Below are 17,304 nucleotides of genomic sequence, written 5' to 3'. Positions count from 1 at the left end.
TGCAGGACCAAACGATGCATTTCTCTTTCCTCCTTCTCCTTCCGTGGTTGTTGTCTGTGCGCTCTCCTTAACAGAATGACTCTTTCCTCCTGGCCTCTCCTGTGTCTCCAGGCCCATTGGCCAGGGCTGGGTGGATGCTGAGGAGCACTTTTCCCCATCCTTAGGAGATCGCAGAAGGCATGCACACGGGTGGGGGCAGGAGGCTGCAGACCCTCACTGTAAATCACTATAACTGACACTGAGGGTATATGAATGACCGTGCTGATCCAGGCCAAACGTCTTTCTAGCACCCTGCCTCCGTCTGCACTTAACGGCAGATGCCAAGGAGAGAGTATAAGGCTAGAATGAGTACTTTGCCAAAATATTCTTGTAGCCTCAACTATTTTCAGGTGGAGGAATTCCTGAGCTTCAGCAGCGGCTTTGTAAACAGAAGTGGGACCTTCCAGAGACACTGTGAGTCTGGTCTGAGGCTTTTGGAAGGCGGTTGAAGGTTGAAAGGAATTTTTTATGAAAGACTGGCTCAGCTTGGCTTTGACATTTTATTTTAGTGCTTCTGGGATTTTGAATAGCTAACTCTAATACTTATCTTTCTATCACTTAAAATTAAATACATACAAATATTAATTGTATATCAGTAGTTGTATATTGTAAATATATATATTGCATATAAATATGTATGTATATTTGTAAAAGTTATATTGCTTTCAGGCACTCACAACTGTTCTGACTACCAATCTGCAGAGGCAGCTATTAACGTGGAAATACTTGAATTTACGGTTGGTTTTCTGGGCGTAATAGATACCTATTGAACTCTAAAGCATATTCTGGTTACCTCAGGTAAAACTGCAAGCTATGTAACAATTACTAAGTGGCAGGTTTAAAAGAGTTTGTTTCCTTTGCTGTCACAAGCTATTACGAGATCTCTGAAGTGCTGGAGATATAAAAGCCTGTTGAGAATCTTGTCTAATTAATGGTATTATAGTGGGCAAAATAAATAGGAGACTCCATTTAAAGGGGGCACAAAACTGCAGATAACATGAAAAATGCATGTGTATCATTAATATTTTAGATTGCTGCATAGATGAAGATAAATGTATTTGATACAGCTTATCTCCAAATGGTTTAAATAGCAAATAGGTATACATTAAAAATCTTTATATATTGATTTGGCCACTTGTATTTACACCGAGTAGTACTTGCATGGAGACTGGGGTCCATCAGGTTTTATTTGGAGTACTCTGAATAAAGTATGATGGAGTGTGAGAAGGATAAAAGAACCAAACATTTAGTTTTCTTGCGCCTGTGTTTATAGATGACAAAATTCCTGCTGCCCTGAGCAGCTGCTACATTTGGCCCTGTGCTGCCAAAAATGTCATCATAAAACTGGCTGTGGTTCCACGGTTTAACTTCAGTGCCGTGTATTTGGCTTTGGAAGGGGCTGTCTTATTCATTATCTCATGTGCCCCGTCATTAAATCTGTAAAAGGCCAACTGAGACCTTGCTGAAGCCTATGTGAGCCTCTCGGTGACAGCTGGGTTCGGACCACAGTGCCATGGGTTTCACTTAATAAAATCTCAATTTTGGAGCTTCTTTTCAGACATCACCAAAACCAGGCACAGGCAGAGAATTTTCCATCCATGATCTTTAATTGCCCTGCAAGATCAACATTGTCCCTGTTGTTGCTCGGTCTGTCTTATCAGGTCTCTAAATCAGCCCACTGTGCGTGTAGCTGAGCCCATCTGGGGCGGGGGAAGTTGTTGCTGTGTGATGGCCGGTCATTTTGGTGGGAAAGGAGTTGCTTGTCTCTCTCCAGGTCCTAACAAGCTCACCCAACCCCTGTTGACTGTTGGCAGTACAAGTATAAAGGACTTGCAGGCCAGAGAATGCTGTGTTCATCAGATTCTGCGAATGTCATTGCAGGTGTCCAAGAAATTAATTTTGACCCTAGAACTATATATTGAATAGTCAAGCAAGTGGAAGCTGTGAAGTGAAATCAGGTTTCTAGTCCATTTTGCTTTTTGAAAAAGATAGGTGTAAAGGAGAAGCTCAGCTTGCTTACTCTTCTGAAAAGAGAAAGCGTGTGCAACGTTCGTGAAGCCCACGCTTACCCAGATTTCTGGAAGGAGATGGGCATGCATATTGTCTGGGACCTGTATAAGTTACCTGGACATGCCAATACAGTGTTACTAGTTACTAAAGAGCAGTCACCGGTTTTCAGTTCCTAGATGGTTTGGAACTGGGCATCGGAGGCCAGGGTGTCCCCAGCTGAGAAATGGGAGATGACACGTAAAACATCCCCCATCTGGGAACTTGCTTCACCTGCTTGATTCCTGTCTCAGGTTTGCAGATTGCTTGGCTGCTGTAAAGTCCAGCTTCCTTGCCAAGGGGCAGGGGTTGCTTCTTTAGCAGCCTTTAGCTCTTTCATGCTTCTCTGTGAAACAGAGTTTGGAGCTGTACGTGAAGAGGAACTTCAAAAGGTAATAAATTGATTACTAGAGATGGAAGCATGACTTGAGGCTCTTGACTGTTTGTTTTGCTTTCATGCTGGCTGTTTAATATTTTCACTGCTTTATTTTGTGTTTTGACAGCTTATGGTAAGGAGCTACTTTCATATGAGTGCATATTTTTTGGTCTGTTGACCTAAATGAACAGCTCGAGAGCATCAGCATTGAGAAAATAATGTTTCTAACAATTCGTGTCTTAATTTTGACATCCAAAAGGGTATAAATACTGGCTGAAAGTTCCCCTGTGGTTGGGATTTTCTCTCATCTGTGTGCTTTCTCTGCTGTGTTCAAGAGCAGAGTTTAAGGAGTTCCAGTCTTGCTTCTGTGGGAGCACAAGTAAGATTTCTCTCCATCCACCCAGACATCAATTCTCACAGCATTTAGAGAGACTTACTATCTTTGAGGCTTTTATATTATTTTCTCAAAGTCTCTTCAAATTGTCCAACAGGCTAGAAGTTTATTGCTGGAGGTGATGAGGCAGGCTTGTGCGCAGGTGCATAGGCAGTATGAACTCTTAAGCCTAACTTTCTTTGGGAATATGTCTAGTGAAGTGGCAGAGATTAATTTTATAATTTCCATAATACTCATGACAGCAAATGACTGCTGCCTTCTTTCTTTTTTTTTCCTTTCTGCACAAGAGTGCTTGCACTTTCACCGCCCTCTGCTATAATGCTGTGGGCTGGAGGCCCTAGGAGGGGGACATATGAAATCTTACCTATCAAAATGCAAAGTATTTTGCTGGGTGACCTTCCCAGTTTCTTGGAGATGTCACCTATTTATGCTAAGAGCAGTGCCAAGCGGAGTGGTTTCTAAAACTGAACAGCAGTCACTCTAGTGTCAGGTACCACTCCATTTGGGATTGCAGTTAGGGTTAACTAGAGCTGCTCTCCAGTGCAGGGAACCGGGAAGGTCACACTGCCACATCTTCAGCATCTTGATGAAGGAGTGAAGCCTACTGCTGTCACGACAGCTGATCAAATGAGCCTAACCAGAGTGAAGTAATTATTAAATTCTCCCAATGGATCATGAATATTCATGGATCAATTGCAAACATTGGAAGTTAATTTTCATTTGAGGAAATAACCCTGGTATTCCACTCGCTGTGCATATGAACCGTAGGGCTCCTTGCATGTGTGACCCCAGCCAGTGGCACTGGCAGCAGCTGAGGGAGCTGAGGCATTCTGAACACAACCTGTGTGCTTAACCCCTCGAACACAGAGCCCCTCGCCTGCATCGCCTGCCTGCCTGTCCCCGTGAAGGTGGGGGGAGCTGGGGGCGGCAGCGCTGCAAGCAATGACGCTGGGCAATGGGAGCGGATCCTGCTGCGTGCTGGTGGAGGGGTGCTGGGAATGCCCTCGTGCCTGTCTCTTTGCTGTGCTCGTGCCAACGTTAGCCACCAGAGGGGCTGGTGTGAAGGTGGTTTCCAGAACTCATCCTCAGCAGAGAGTCAGGGAATGTTTCCTCACGCTTCTCTCTTGCTGTGTGGTTTCCCCTATAGCTGCCCTATAGGGGCACTGGCCAAGGCTTCCCTTCCCAGTGCTCCCAGCAGCCTGGAGGAGAAGCAGGCAGGCTCCTGAGCTGCTCCAGTCCCTATTCCATAGCAGGTAACGACTGTTGCCTTCTCATATCAAGCAACCAAATGGCCTCACAGAGATCAGTTGAGCCAGACCCGGGGTGGCTGTAATGCTCCCAGGTAAGACAGCCAGGCACGGAGGGGCATGGCAGGAGGGATGGCTTGTTCCTGCCCTTTGTGAGTGTGCCTTGGCAGATGTTAGCACAGAGCCTGGCCACATGCAGAGTCCTTAAATTATTTAAAATCTGCATCATTATTGGTTTGAAGTGTGGGACTTTTTTCTCCTGTAAATCGCAGTCTATTTATTGCGCGTGTTTTCTTACACAGGGGCATTGCTGCTTTTGGTGAATCTGGCTTTAACTCCCAACGCAGAGTTGCTGAGCCTGAGTAGGCCCCTGAATTGATTGAGCTTCTGTTTTTCAGCTAGAATTTATTAGGAGCTGGCACTGTAATGAGACAGACCACTAGGGTCCTTTTCCTTTTTGATTGTCTTAGAGATTTGTTTGTGGGGTTTTTTAATGGATGCTTGTGAATGATTGACTCTGTGTTGGAAGTTGGAGTACAGAGGGGAAAAGGATCAGTTCGTCCATTTTCAGTGCTGTCTCCTCTCTGAAACCACCACTGGTCTCCAGCAGAGCTGCCCTCCCAACAACCTCCTCCTTCCCACCCCAGCACTTGGGTCTTGCTGTGACTTCAAAGCACGTCTGGATCTCAGAGCTCACGCAGCTGAGCTGGACCTCCAAAGAGTGGGGCCCTTTTATGTCATTTTTGGATAATAGGGTACTCCTTGGCTGTTTTGTAGACTGGTTTAGTTTCATCAGCTTTGGGAACAACTTTTATACGAAAGTTACAGCTCCTGAAGGAGCCCCTTTTATGGTGAGAGGGACAGTCTCTTTCAAGGAGTCAGAATAGCTGCAATTGTTGGGAGTCGGTCCTTCTGTCATTAGTTTTCTGTCTGCAGTGAAAAGAAACAAAAGATGCTATTTTGTGCATCTGCCACATGCTCATGTGTTGTCACAGGATTGTCCTGCAATATGAAATGTGCGTGGTTAAGACAAGAATTGTAGGGTAACCCCCCAACATTTTATATGCAAATACTAGAATCTTAATGTAACTCCCTGTTATCCCATACTTGGCTGCAGCACCACCTTTCTCCTACTCTCAACTGCTGCAGTGTCACATCCCTTCCAGATGTGGCTGTGATTTTCCCAGTACTGGAACATCCAGCAGGGTATCCCCTCAGCCTCATCCCTCCAGCTGGCTCCCCTTTCACTGGGCAGCGAGCACAGCTTGCTGGGTTGTGCTGGTGTACTGCAGGTGAGGCAACTAACTGCCGTGGCAGTGGAAATTTCCACTTTGCTTAGTTTTCCCTTTAAGGCTAGTCAGCTTCTACCTGGACCAAGTTCATTATTTCCCCGATGCCTCATTGCACCAGGTGAAGGATTCCCCAGGTTAAAGGTCCAGCGTGTTACCCATCTTTCTTCAGCTGCCTCGCTTCGTTCTGCTAACAAAGCCAGGCTCACGTGGCTGAAGCACCAAGGGCTTTATCACTCCACCTGGCCCCATTTTGCCTGTGCCTACACACATTGCTCCCATTTCCTCCCTCTCTCTCAAAATTATTAACAGAAATGAAAGACGTAGCTAAGCAAACCGTACTGGTTCATCATGAACTCAGCTGTTACACACCTGTAACATCCGCTATTGGGTTTGTGCCTTTTCAGCTATAAACTGTCCTCTGTAAAGATTATTTCCATGCAACAAGAGCCAAAGCCAAATGGAGTATTTATGCGGTTCCCTTGTTATGCAAGCATTTATTACTATGAATAAAGCAGTGCATCAGCACAAGGGAGCAGAGTTAAGATTTCATGATCAAAAATAACTGCCATAGTTGCTGAGATTTTTCCTTTGACACACCTCTATAAATAATTAGATTACAAGACACCTGAGGGCGTACATCATCTGATCCTGTAACAATAATACCTTGAGGGAGTTGACAACTTTCTCCTTTTGGCCAAGTGCCTAGGAAGACATTAAGGTACGTGATTAATAGAGAGCACAAACACACACCCTTGCACATCCTAAAGCTTGGTTATAATATTGTATTGTATCCCTTGTGAAATGTTATTTCTATTCCTGATGGTGCTGCTGTTGTCACTGAATAGCCAAAATCCTCCTAGCAGTGGGGTGAGAGGAAACAGAAGACAAAGAAAATATTTGTTATTAAGGTGTGTGTGTGGGAACCCAAATAAATCATACAACAGAATTGGTTAAGTAATTCCACAGAAAAGTCATTGTTCCAAGACTTTAGTTGGTTCTTCATCACCAGTATTCCCTCCTTTTGTGGAACGTTCCTGAGTTTGCCTCTTCCATACAGATAATGAGATGCTGGGCGACAAAAACTCCTGCAAATTTCCTGAGCGTAATATTTTTTTCTTATTGCTTCATTTTCTATTCATGAATTCTATTTCACAGCCCTAAACAAAAGCAATTACCATTTGCTGCTTTTCTGTGTAGCTCACTTCAAACACGTTGCTCGCAGGGATTCTCACGAAGCTGAAGGACCTGACCGAGGAAGACCCAGGAGGGCACTGCCCATGCTCTACCCCCTCTCCTGGGCAGCATGATGCAGTCAGCCATGCCAAATTGTGGTGGGGTTATGGAGCTCCTCTGCCGGGTATCTGGGAGCAGCTGGGGGGACTCAAGTGAGGAGAGGGGCCTTGGAGATCGGGCAGTGACAGTGGAGGACATTAGTGGGAGAAGAGGTGAGGAAAGAGGGACTTGGTACTGGGAGAGTGTCTAGCAGTGATGCTGGAGACTGGCAAAGCCTGGTGTGGCTGGTCAGACCACAGCAGGATGAAATGGAGCTCTGCTGGGCTCTTTAGGCGGGGACCTGGGGGTGAGGGTCACACTGTGGGAATGAGGAGAAGGTTGGACAAGGAAAGCCCAGGACAGACACTGTGAGAATGGGATTGTCTGATGAGAGAAGAGCATGGCAAAAAGGTTGTGAGCACATAAGAGCACAGCTCTCCGACAGCATAGGAAAGGATTGTGACGCTCCTGAGCCTTACTCTTTCTCTACAGGCAGCAAATACTTGCAAAACCTCATGGTAAATTATTCCATGTCCTCCTCCACCTACTGCTTGTCCATACAAAAGGTGGAAGCCGGCTGCTGCTCCCAGCTACTCGGCCAGTTCAGCAACTGAGGCTTTGTAATACATAGGAAGGTTCCAGGCTTGCTGATGTCTCATTAAAATATAAGCACAAATCCACATGACAGTGCATAAGAGCATTCAGAGTGTGAAATCAATCACCGCATGGGCAGGAAATGTCAACGTTAAGTTTTTCCTGACAAACTCGCTTTATATGGGCTACATATTGCGTTGCCTTTGCAGGATAGCTACCCCCCCACCCCAATTATCATCTTTTTCAAGGCAGGTGAAGGACCTGCTTTAGAGATGCATCAGTGTTGTACAGCAATGTGCTCATTGCCAACAAATTCCTTCCCTAATTTGTAGCAGAAGTTGGAAGGCGTGTGGAAGAGAAGGGAGGTGTCCTGAAGGGAGCTGGTACCATCTTCAGAACTGGCTCTGCCAATGCATTCCTCAGCATTTTAGATGAGTTATAATTGTATGTTCCTGGTTTTCTGGGTACCCAGGCTGAACACCAGCTACCCCATTTTCTCTGCGAGACAAGTCAAAGTCAGCTGTACTTTGAATGTAGAAGACTATATAATGCTCAGTACTCTGAAAGATCAGTGCTTCACACCAAACACCTATACTTAGTGAAGCCTTTGATGCTGCAGGTATTACCAGAGGATTATATACGTCACCTCAGAGGCATTCCAGTATTAGATACTGCATTGATGAGCTCCACAGGGGACAAAAAAAGAAAAAGAACCTTTGAAGCAATCATTCATTTTGGCTTCAGAGCTGCGTTTGTATAGTCCTAATGGTAGGTAAGGCACAAGTCCACACATTAAAAGGCAAGGATTAAGTGGAAAACTGAATAACTTCTTGTTCAGTGAGCACTGTTTATCCTGCGCAGTGATTGAGGCAGGGGTCTAGTGGAAAAATAGTATCCAGTCACGAAATTAAAGACTTTGACTTAATGCACATAGGCAAGTGGGATCTATGCGATGTCCAAGGAAACATATCATGGAGTGCTCCATTCTTCAATGTAAGGTTCTGTATTGTTTGAATCTGAGTACAACTAATCATTCATGAGGAAGGATAACACAAACGTGTATGAGGCACATGAAGACATACAGTTTTCCTTCTTACTGAGCAAGTGAAAGGACTAATTTACACTGATCCCATTTTGCATGGTGAAGTCTCAGAAGAGAAGAAATGGAGAACACTGTGCTCACTGCAGCACTACCACATCTCTCTTTCGGGGAGGTTTAATACCTGCTGGGGCTCCTTGCGGTAGCTGTTGAGAGGTGCAGAAAACAGCGCTCTAAGTCCTTCAGTAGCTGCTTTAATGGTAGAGGGTGGAATACGGGAGAGGTAAGGGAGCAGCGTGGAGAAGAGAGCGCTCCTTTCCGTGTGGAGGGCTGCTACTCCGTGGAATGGACCAGAGCTTTCCGCCTGGCACTCTGCAGAGCTCCTCCCTTCGGGATCCACCGTGCCGTACCTCCTCACATACTTCCAAGACGTCTGAGTTTGGTTTCCTGCTCCCAGGGCTCCTGCCTCTGGACTTTTCCAGAGACACAGCTTCGTATACTTTATTTCGGGTTTTTCCCTGTGTGGGATATACGAATAGTATTTAGTACTATCTTGCTGTAGCCATGATGATCTAAGAAGTCAGGGAAGAAAAGGTGTACAAGTAAGGGTAATGTATTTTATTAGCCTAAGTGATGCAGTTAGAAAAATGAGGTAACTTTTAAGTACTGAAAAGGCTGCAGAACTGACTTATTGATATACAGGCTCTGGAGTCTGAAGTGTGGTATCCTGACCCCTCCTTCGTTGGTCCCTATATTATATCCCAGTATTCATGATGGGTTATGGTATATTTCCTAAACTATAAAAACACAAGTGGATGGGATAGAAATACACTTAAAATGAAGATAGGTATATAAAACAGAGCCATCATGCTGCTCTGGCATATAATTTTAGTGCTCTTGGAGCAGAATGGAAATGGACTGTTAGCATTCCTGAAGACCTCTCATTTGCTGTGGAGACACTGGTGCATGTCACCATGCTGCTATGAGGAGCCCGAGACCTTCTGCAAGCCAGGCTCTGCTGCATGCAGCGAGCAGCACGGACCCCGCAGCAGCCGCCCGGCCGGGAGCTCCTTTTTCCCTGTGTCTTTGTTTAGTTTGCCCAGCCAGAAGATCAACAACGGGCTTCCTTCTCAAAGCTCTTCCAGTGCAGAACTGCAGGCTTTCCCTTTGTGAAACTTCTGCTTTCACAAGAAACTTTGCTTTTGCAAATACCAGCTCATGAATCACCTAATGAAACAGTTCAGAGCCTTTCTTTTTAATTTTTTTTTCCTTCAGGCAGAAATGCCGTGTCAGCATTCAGAAGAACAAAGCATCTACTTTGTGTCTCGTGCTGCCTGTCAAGCAAATTCAGTGAGACATCCAGAATATTTTACCGATATTTTACTTGATGAGGATAGGTTGAGTTAAAAATTAAGCTACGCGTTTTTGTGTTATTATGGTCTCTTTGGCTTGCTTGCTTTCCTTTAGAAGTTTGTAGGTGCTATTGTGAGGGATCAGTGAACCCTGAACAGGTGAACTTGTCTTATGACAATGTCCAGAGTTGACAAAAATCTGTTTAGCATATTTCTTTCTCTTCATTTTATTTTTCAGTGTGCAATAGTGACATGAGGCTGGTTATTTTGTCTGGGTGCAAAGTTGATAGTCAAGATGCAGACAGTACTGAATGAATAAACTCCAAAATCAGATTTGGGTGTTGGCTGGCCCTTTTGCTGCTGGTTTCAGGCTTTAATCCTAAACAAGCCTGCCCTTTAGTTCCTATCTGATATATGTCAGAGGATCATTTGAGTTATAGAATAGGTATTTCCTCTGTGTCATTCTTCTTGCAAGCATGTGTTTCAGTACAAGGCAGATGGCATGGATTATTTTATATTCATAATGCATATACCTCTAGGAGAGCCACGCCGCAGTGTGCTGATGCTGGCTGCATGGGTTATGTATTCTCAGGAGACTGACATGTTCAGAATGTATTCTTTTGCCCTTTCCCCTGTCGTCTCATGTTTTGCTATGATAGAAGCACTAGCAAATGAAAGGCATGTTATTGATTCCTGTGCAGATGTTAATAATTTCCATGTAACTCTGCATTGGAGTGGCAGTAACTGATGTACAAAATTTGACATCTTAATTATTCCTTGATGGAAAGGAGGGCCACTAACCTGAGATACAGCAGCCTATTAACTCTGGATCTGTGGATTCAAAGCAGCCTTAGGTCACAAGCGAAAGGAGTGAGGCTGTCTCAGTATAGTCTTTATAGATGTTTATTTGCTTCCCAAAGACACGAGGCTGTCTTCAATGTGTCTGGAGCAGGTGGAGGCAGAAATCCTGAAACAAAAAATGTTTTACTTCCAGTTCTGCTAGCCTAGCTGAAATCACAAGGACTGGAAATCTCAGGAGAAGCAGCTTATGAGCTCCCCAGACTTACTGCTGGATGCATCAAAATATGCATCCCGAATGCTGCTGTTTACTCAGTCAAAAAGAGAAGTTCAAGAATGTTGGTGTTTGTCTCAGCCCCATCCAGTAGGCATTGCTTCAGTTCCCAGCAGTTGCAGCTTTATGCAGCATTCCCATGAGCTGGAAATGTTAAGTGGACAACCAAGAGCCCTTGTGCAGTGTGGGTCATTAGCAGATATGGAACAGTGAGCCCCAAAAATCTGATCCCCAGCATCTGAAGGTATCGCTATCACTACAACGTGACAAATGTAAAAAGTGAAAGCAATTCCTTTAGCAATAAGTAAATATCAGGCTGTGGCTGCCTTTGCTTTCAGCCATATGTAACTATCATGAACAACCTACAGCGTAGGAAAGGCTCTCTTCAAGAGGATGCCATTTCTCAACTCGCCATTGACCTGTACACCTTGTAGCTAAAGCTCTTTTTAAAGCTTATGGCATGCATTTCTGACTATAGGATTAGTTGACCACCACAGAGGCATTATATGTGCAGCATTATGCTGTTAAAATTCATATTCTTAGTCCAGTCGCAGACAGCTCCACAGCAAGGCATCAGCATTTCAACAGCTATCCTGTGCCGAACAATGTAATGTAAATGGCAAGAACAGAAAATTTGATTTCCACCTCAGTGGAAGAAAAGATCTAATTGGAAAGAACAATTGTGTAGTCTTAAGGCTTGATTATTTTGCATGTCGCCAGCATCATCCAAAAATAATTGCAGTGATTTAACTATTATTGTTAGTGAGTTAGCAAAGTGCCCTAGAAGGCAAGAAAAAAAAATTTGGTCCTTTAATCTAATCCACTATCCTCTTGTCCTCCAGAGCTGGGCCAGAGTTTGCTTGCACACTGAGCACGGGGAAAGGGCAGCAGTTTGGTGTTTGCTGCAGCGGCTCCTTAACGTCAGTCCTGAGCTCTGGTCTGCAGCTCTGTACTGGCAGCAGCAACAGCACAAAAGGGCTGAGGACAGAAAGGTGGAACTGGGAAAAGGAAAGAAGTTTAAATTGTAGCTCAGGGTCTTTCAGCATGCTCAGCTGCAGTCATGGTACTGTGCAAACCTGAGGAAGGAAACTAATTAGGATTCCATTAAAAAGAGGAGAAAAAAAATCTTGCTGAGGCCCAAGTCACATCATGACGGTCAAAGTGAAACCTTGCTCGCTAATGCAGCCTTAATTCACTTTGTTTTGCAGAGACAGCAAGCTCACCATGTTGCTTCGGGAGTCCCTGGGGAACATGAACTGCCGCACCACGATGATAGCTCACATTTCAGCCACTGCGGGGAACTACGCTGAGACGCTGTCCACCATCCAGATTGCATCCAGGGTCCTCAGGATGAAGAAAAAGAAAACTAAGGTAAGACCACGTATAACTCCTTCTTGTAATGACGGAGGAGGGAGGAAGGAAGACCTTGGAGGGTCCTTAATAGGGCAGAGCAGCATGTAACCACATCAGTAACCAGTTCCAAAGAGCATGTGTTGTGTGTGCCCTGTCCTAGGCAAGTGGCTCAGAGCAGAGCATGGACCAGCTTCAGCCCCAGGTACAGAGCAGTGAGTTCAGACCTATCTGCTGTAGCCAGCTTGTAAGCTGGCCTCGTTTAATGATGCAGCTGCCAGCATCTATTTTCAGTTATGCTCTTAGTGCTAATGAAATACAGAGGAATGAAACTGCTGTAGAGTTAAAGGAAATTGGGCTAAGTGAAGAATTAGATTGTCTATGCTTCTCAGAGAGAGCAGGAGCAAAATAAATGCAAAGCAGCGTGGCCATTGCCAGCACTGATGCCCCTTTTATTCCCACTTGCACCAAATACAGGTGATAGATTTTCCAGGTAGAGTGAGGGTGAGCTGTAGCCACTTTCATGTTTTAGAGTTTTACGACTTTCATGTTTTAGAGTCTTACAACTTACAGTGTGAACTGGGCACAACAAGTGAATTTCAAGCCTTTCATTTAAACTGACAGCCTATGGATTGACAAAACCTTTTTTTGTCAATGGATTGAAGAGAGACAAGTGAAGGGATTCGGTCCACACGCCATCACAGCAGCGTGTCTCCAGAGACCTCTGAGTGCATGTTGTACAATTCCACACACTGGTAGTATGACCAGACAGGGATTGCCTTTATTTTCTGTGCCTTATTTGTGTAGTAAGTCTTCTCGTTCCTCTTCACGTACATACACACACACAAAATAGCAAAGCCTTTACCAAATCTCTGATTTGTTTGGCCAGGCTTGATTAAGGGAAGGATCCAAATCTGTTTGTTTAGTACTATGTTATGGAAGTGTCATCATGTTGAGTGGGACACAGAGTTGGGGCACTGGGTTCGTTGTAGATGGTTGTGTGTTTGCTGTAGGACCGTGCATAAGAAGCTTCAGAGCTCTGTGCTTTAGTTCAAAGATTCCCCCGCGTAGATGTGACCGTGACCTTCTTGTGTGCGCGCAGGTAGACGCTTGCAATGCTGAAATTTCCTGGTCTCTCTCTCTCTCCTCCTGCAGTACACATCGAGTTCTTCTGGAGGAGAGAGCTCTTGTGAGGAGGGCAGGATGAGGAGGCCAACCCAGCTGAGGCCTTTCCATTCCAGAAATGCTGTGGACCCAGACTTCCCTATTTTGCATTTATCCAGCGATCCTGATTATTCATCCAGCAGTGAGCAGTCATGCGACACGGTGATTTATGTTGGCCCCAATGGCACTGCCCTTTCTGATAAGGAGCTGACAGATAATGAGGGTCCCCCTGACTTTGTTCCCATAGTTCCTGCTCTGCAAAAGACCAAAAACGAGGGCAGGTTGGAGGAAGTGAGTGAATCGGGACCCAGCACATCTGAAAGAGACTGCCTGAAGTGCAACACCTTTGCAGAGCTCCAAGAGAGGCTGGATTGCATAGATGGCAGTGAAGAGACCGACAAGTTTCCCTTTGAAGAGATGCCTGCTCAATTTAGCTCAGACCAGATGTCGAAGTGCTCTGTCTCCAGCCAGCTGGCAGAGCTCAGCCACTTACCAGAGTCAGATAAGGAAGATACGATGCCAGAATGTCAGCATCCTGATAGAAAAGCCAAGGAAAATATAAATGCAACACCCAGCAAAACTAAGAGAAATCACTCCCCTGTTCCTTCTGGAGCCCTTACTAATGTTTCAACTCCTCCTTCTCCCAGGAGTGTAACAGGCAGCTCTGGCAAAGAGCTTAGCTCTGGTCAGTTAGCACACAGCACCAGCCTGCAGAGCAGCAGGGAAGGTCTCAACACCTGTGGATTTGTGGAAGGCAAACCTCGGCCGATGGGCTCTCCCCGGCTGGGCATTGCAAGCCTCTCAAAGACATCCGAGTACAAGCCCCCAACTTCCCCTTCCCAGAGGTGCAAGGTCTATACACAGAAAGGAGTCCTGCCCAGCTCCAGTCCCCCACCAGCTCCCCTGAGTAAGGATACTGGGATGACATCTAGTGAATCTTTATTGCAGCCAGAAATCCGGACCCCACCTGTCGGCATGAGCCCTCAGATCATGAAGAAGTCTGTGTCCTCCAGCAATGGGGATTTTGAGGAGACCATTCTCAACAAAGATCCACAACAAAGCCTTTCTCCAGAATCCAAGAAGGAGATTCTGAGCACCACCATGGTGACTGTGCAGCAGCCCTTAGAGCTGAATGGAGAGGACGAGCTGGTGTTCACCCTTGTAGAGGAACTAACCATTAGTGGGGTCCTTGACAATGGGCGCCCAACCAGCATCATCAGTTTTAACAGTGACTGCTCCGTGCAGGCTTTGGCCTCTGGCTCTCGGCCAGTCAGTATTATCAGCAGCATATCTGAAGATCTGGAATGTTACTCCAGTGCAGCTCCTGTGTCTGAAGTCAGCATCACGCAGTTCCTTCCACTTCCAAAGCTGGGCCTGGATGACAAATCCCAGGACGATGGCAGCAGGCGCTCATCCATCAGCTCATGGTTGAGTGAAATGAGCACAGGGAGCGATGGCGAGCAGTCATGCCACAGCTTCATAGCCCAGGCATGCTACGGGCATGGGGAAGCAATGGCAGATCCCCCTGTCTCCGAGTTTGCAAGCACCATACAAAGCGCCAGCATGATTTGTGTAAGTGACAAACAGAAGCCAGTGGCTGACAACATGCTTATACTGTCGGAAATGGGGGAGGAAGCTTTCGGCAAAGTGCCACCCCTCAAAGGCTGTAAAATATCAGCTCTCGGGAAAACTACTGTCACGATCAAAAACACCGCAAGCCTCAGCAGCTGTGAAGGTTACATCCCAATGAAGACAAACATTACCGTGTATCCATGTATCGCCGTTAATCCCTTCAAAGCCCAAGACACTGATGATGCTGTACCGGCAGTAACTGCAGACCCAAAGGTTGCTCATCCCCATGATGGGAAAGAGTCCAGTGCTAAGAAGGATATAAAATTTGAAGACCCTTGGCTGAAGAGAGAAGAAGATATGAAAAAGGACAGCTCTGGGGGCAGTGATGGGCAAAGAGCTGACACTGCCGCCGTTTCAGCCAAGGCTGAGCACAACACCAAGCAGTCCTCAGCAGACAGGTGCAGCAGCAGCAGCAGCAGCGGGGATGCCTCTATCTCCCCAGGATCTGACAGTTTAAAGAGGATTGTGGACGGGTGTGAGGTGGCAGCGTCCGGCTCTGCAACCCAAAGCCCTGTTCACTCCAGTGATGGCTTGAAGAACGGTAGCCTCCCTCGAGGGTTCCCAAAGGCAAGCAAGGCGGAGGAGCCCGACAGTCACCTCCATCCTACTCCCACTGACAGCAGCGGAGCTGGCTCTCCTGCCCTCCCGCAGTTTTCTAAGGCCAGTCTGGATAAGAAGATGGCATCTCCCAAACACTGTGTCCTCACTCGTCCCAAAGGGACTCCTCCTCTGCCACCGGTGAGAAAGTCAAGCTTGGATCAGAAGAACAGAGCCAGCCCCCAGCACAGTGCAGCCAGCAGCACCACCAGCAGTCCCTCCAGCCAGCCGGGGTCCTTCCTGGCCAGCTTCCCGGAGGAGCTGAATGCCAAACAGAAGGGCCCTGGCATTGACAGCAGCGGCAACAACAGCAGCAGCAAGCTCTTCAGTGCCAAACTGGAGCAGCTCGCCAGCAGGACCAACTCCCTTGGGAGGTCCACAGGAAGCCACTATGAGTGTTTGTCGCTGGAAAGAGCGGAAAGCCTGTCCTCAGTGAGCTCCAAAATGAGCCCTGGCAAAGACACCACCATGCCTAGGGCTGGACGGAGCCTCAGCCGCAGTGTCATGTCCTCACCCACCAACTCGGGGCTCTCCCAGTCGGCGGGGGCCTCCCCAAAAGCCAGCCAGTCAAAGATCTCTGCAGTCAGCAAGCTCCTGCTGGCGAGCCCCAAAGCTCGCAGCCTATCTGCCTCTGCCACCAAAACGCTCAGCTTCTCCACCAAGTCTCTGCCTCAGTCCGTAGGGCAGAGCTCCAGTTTGCCTCCAAGTGGGAAGAACATGTCCTGGTCGATGCAGTCCCTCAGCAGAAACCGGGGCTCCAGCCTTGCTTCCAAATTGCCCCTTCGGGCTGTCAATGGGCGGATTTCGGAGCTGCTCCAAGGGAGCACCAGTGCCAGAGGCTTACAGCTGCGGGGAAGCTCGGAGGCAGACGAGCGCGGGGGTCCTCCTGGAGATGAAAAGCCAACTGTTCACATGCTGCCTTCACCTTACAGCAAGATCACCCCTCCTCGGAAACCTCACCGCTGCAGCAGTGGCCATGGGAGCGACAACAGCAGTGTCCTGAGCGGGGAGCTGCCCCCTGCCATGGGGAAAACAGCCCTCTTCTACCACAGCGGGGGGAGCAGCGGCTACGAGAGCATGATGCGGGACAGTGAGGCGACAGGGAGCGCCTCTTCAGCACAAGACTCCATGAGCGAGAACAGCAGCTCCGCCAGCGGCCGGTGCCGAAGTCTCAAAAATCCAAAGAAAAGATCCAACACAGGTAAGCTTGCGGTGGCACGAAAGAGGGGTGCAGACTGAAGCAGGTGCCTCGTACATGGTGGGGAGGCTTGCTCTAAAGGTGAGCTTGCTCATACCAGCTGTATCTTTTAGCAGAGAGGTGAGGGCAGGGAAAGCATCCTAGGCTCCCAGGTTCTTCACTTTGCAGCAGGCACAAATCCCACGTGGTTGCACTGCCTTTGCAGTGGGGACTCCCTCTCGCCCATTTCACTTCGCTTTACTTCACATGAACAGAAGAACATTTATCCCTAAAACTGGTTACTATTGCCAATGGCAGCCACATTCCAGTATTTATTTGTACAAATATTCTTCTGATTTGATTCCAGAAGGATGCCTTTGTGAGGCAGCGAAATGAAACTGTTATTCTTAAGCACTTGGGCAGACTCCCCTCCTTGCATGCATGTGTTTCACCAGCACAAGGTCAGAGTCTTGCTGAATAGCAGTACCTGTTGTGAGCCCCCCTTCACTCCTTCTGTGCTCTGGATGCCTGAAGCAGCAAGATGCTGGGCAGCTGAAACCACCGCTGAGTTCCTTTCTCCCACCTAGAAGAGTGAACAAAGTTGTGCCCATGCCCCTGGAAAGATGTTATCCTGCCTCTGAGACTCTTGGGTTTGAAGTTT

At 47.0% G+C, this 17,304-nt stretch overlaps 1 protein-coding gene across 1 annotated transcript in view; it reads left to right on the top strand.

The window, feature by feature from the left end:
• Positions 1-17,304, top strand: part of KIF26B (kinesin family member 26B) — a 61,106-nt gene that overhangs the window by 28,563 nt on the left and 15,239 nt on the right. The window contains exons 6-7 of the mRNA XM_037393104.1: positions 11,932-12,094; positions 13,229-16,667. Coding sequence (XP_037249001.1) covers positions 11,932-12,094; positions 13,229-16,667 — 3,602 coding nt within the window. The remainder of the gene's footprint in view (positions 1-11,931; positions 12,095-13,228; positions 16,668-17,304) is intronic.

Source organism: Falco rusticolus, chromosome 6, assembly GCF_015220075.1.
Source record: "Falco rusticolus isolate bFalRus1 chromosome 6, bFalRus1.pri, whole genome shotgun sequence".
In the NCBI taxonomy this organism is placed as follows: domain Eukaryota; kingdom Metazoa; phylum Chordata; class Aves; order Falconiformes; family Falconidae; genus Falco; species Falco rusticolus.
This window is presented reverse-complemented; position numbering and strand designations above follow the sequence as displayed.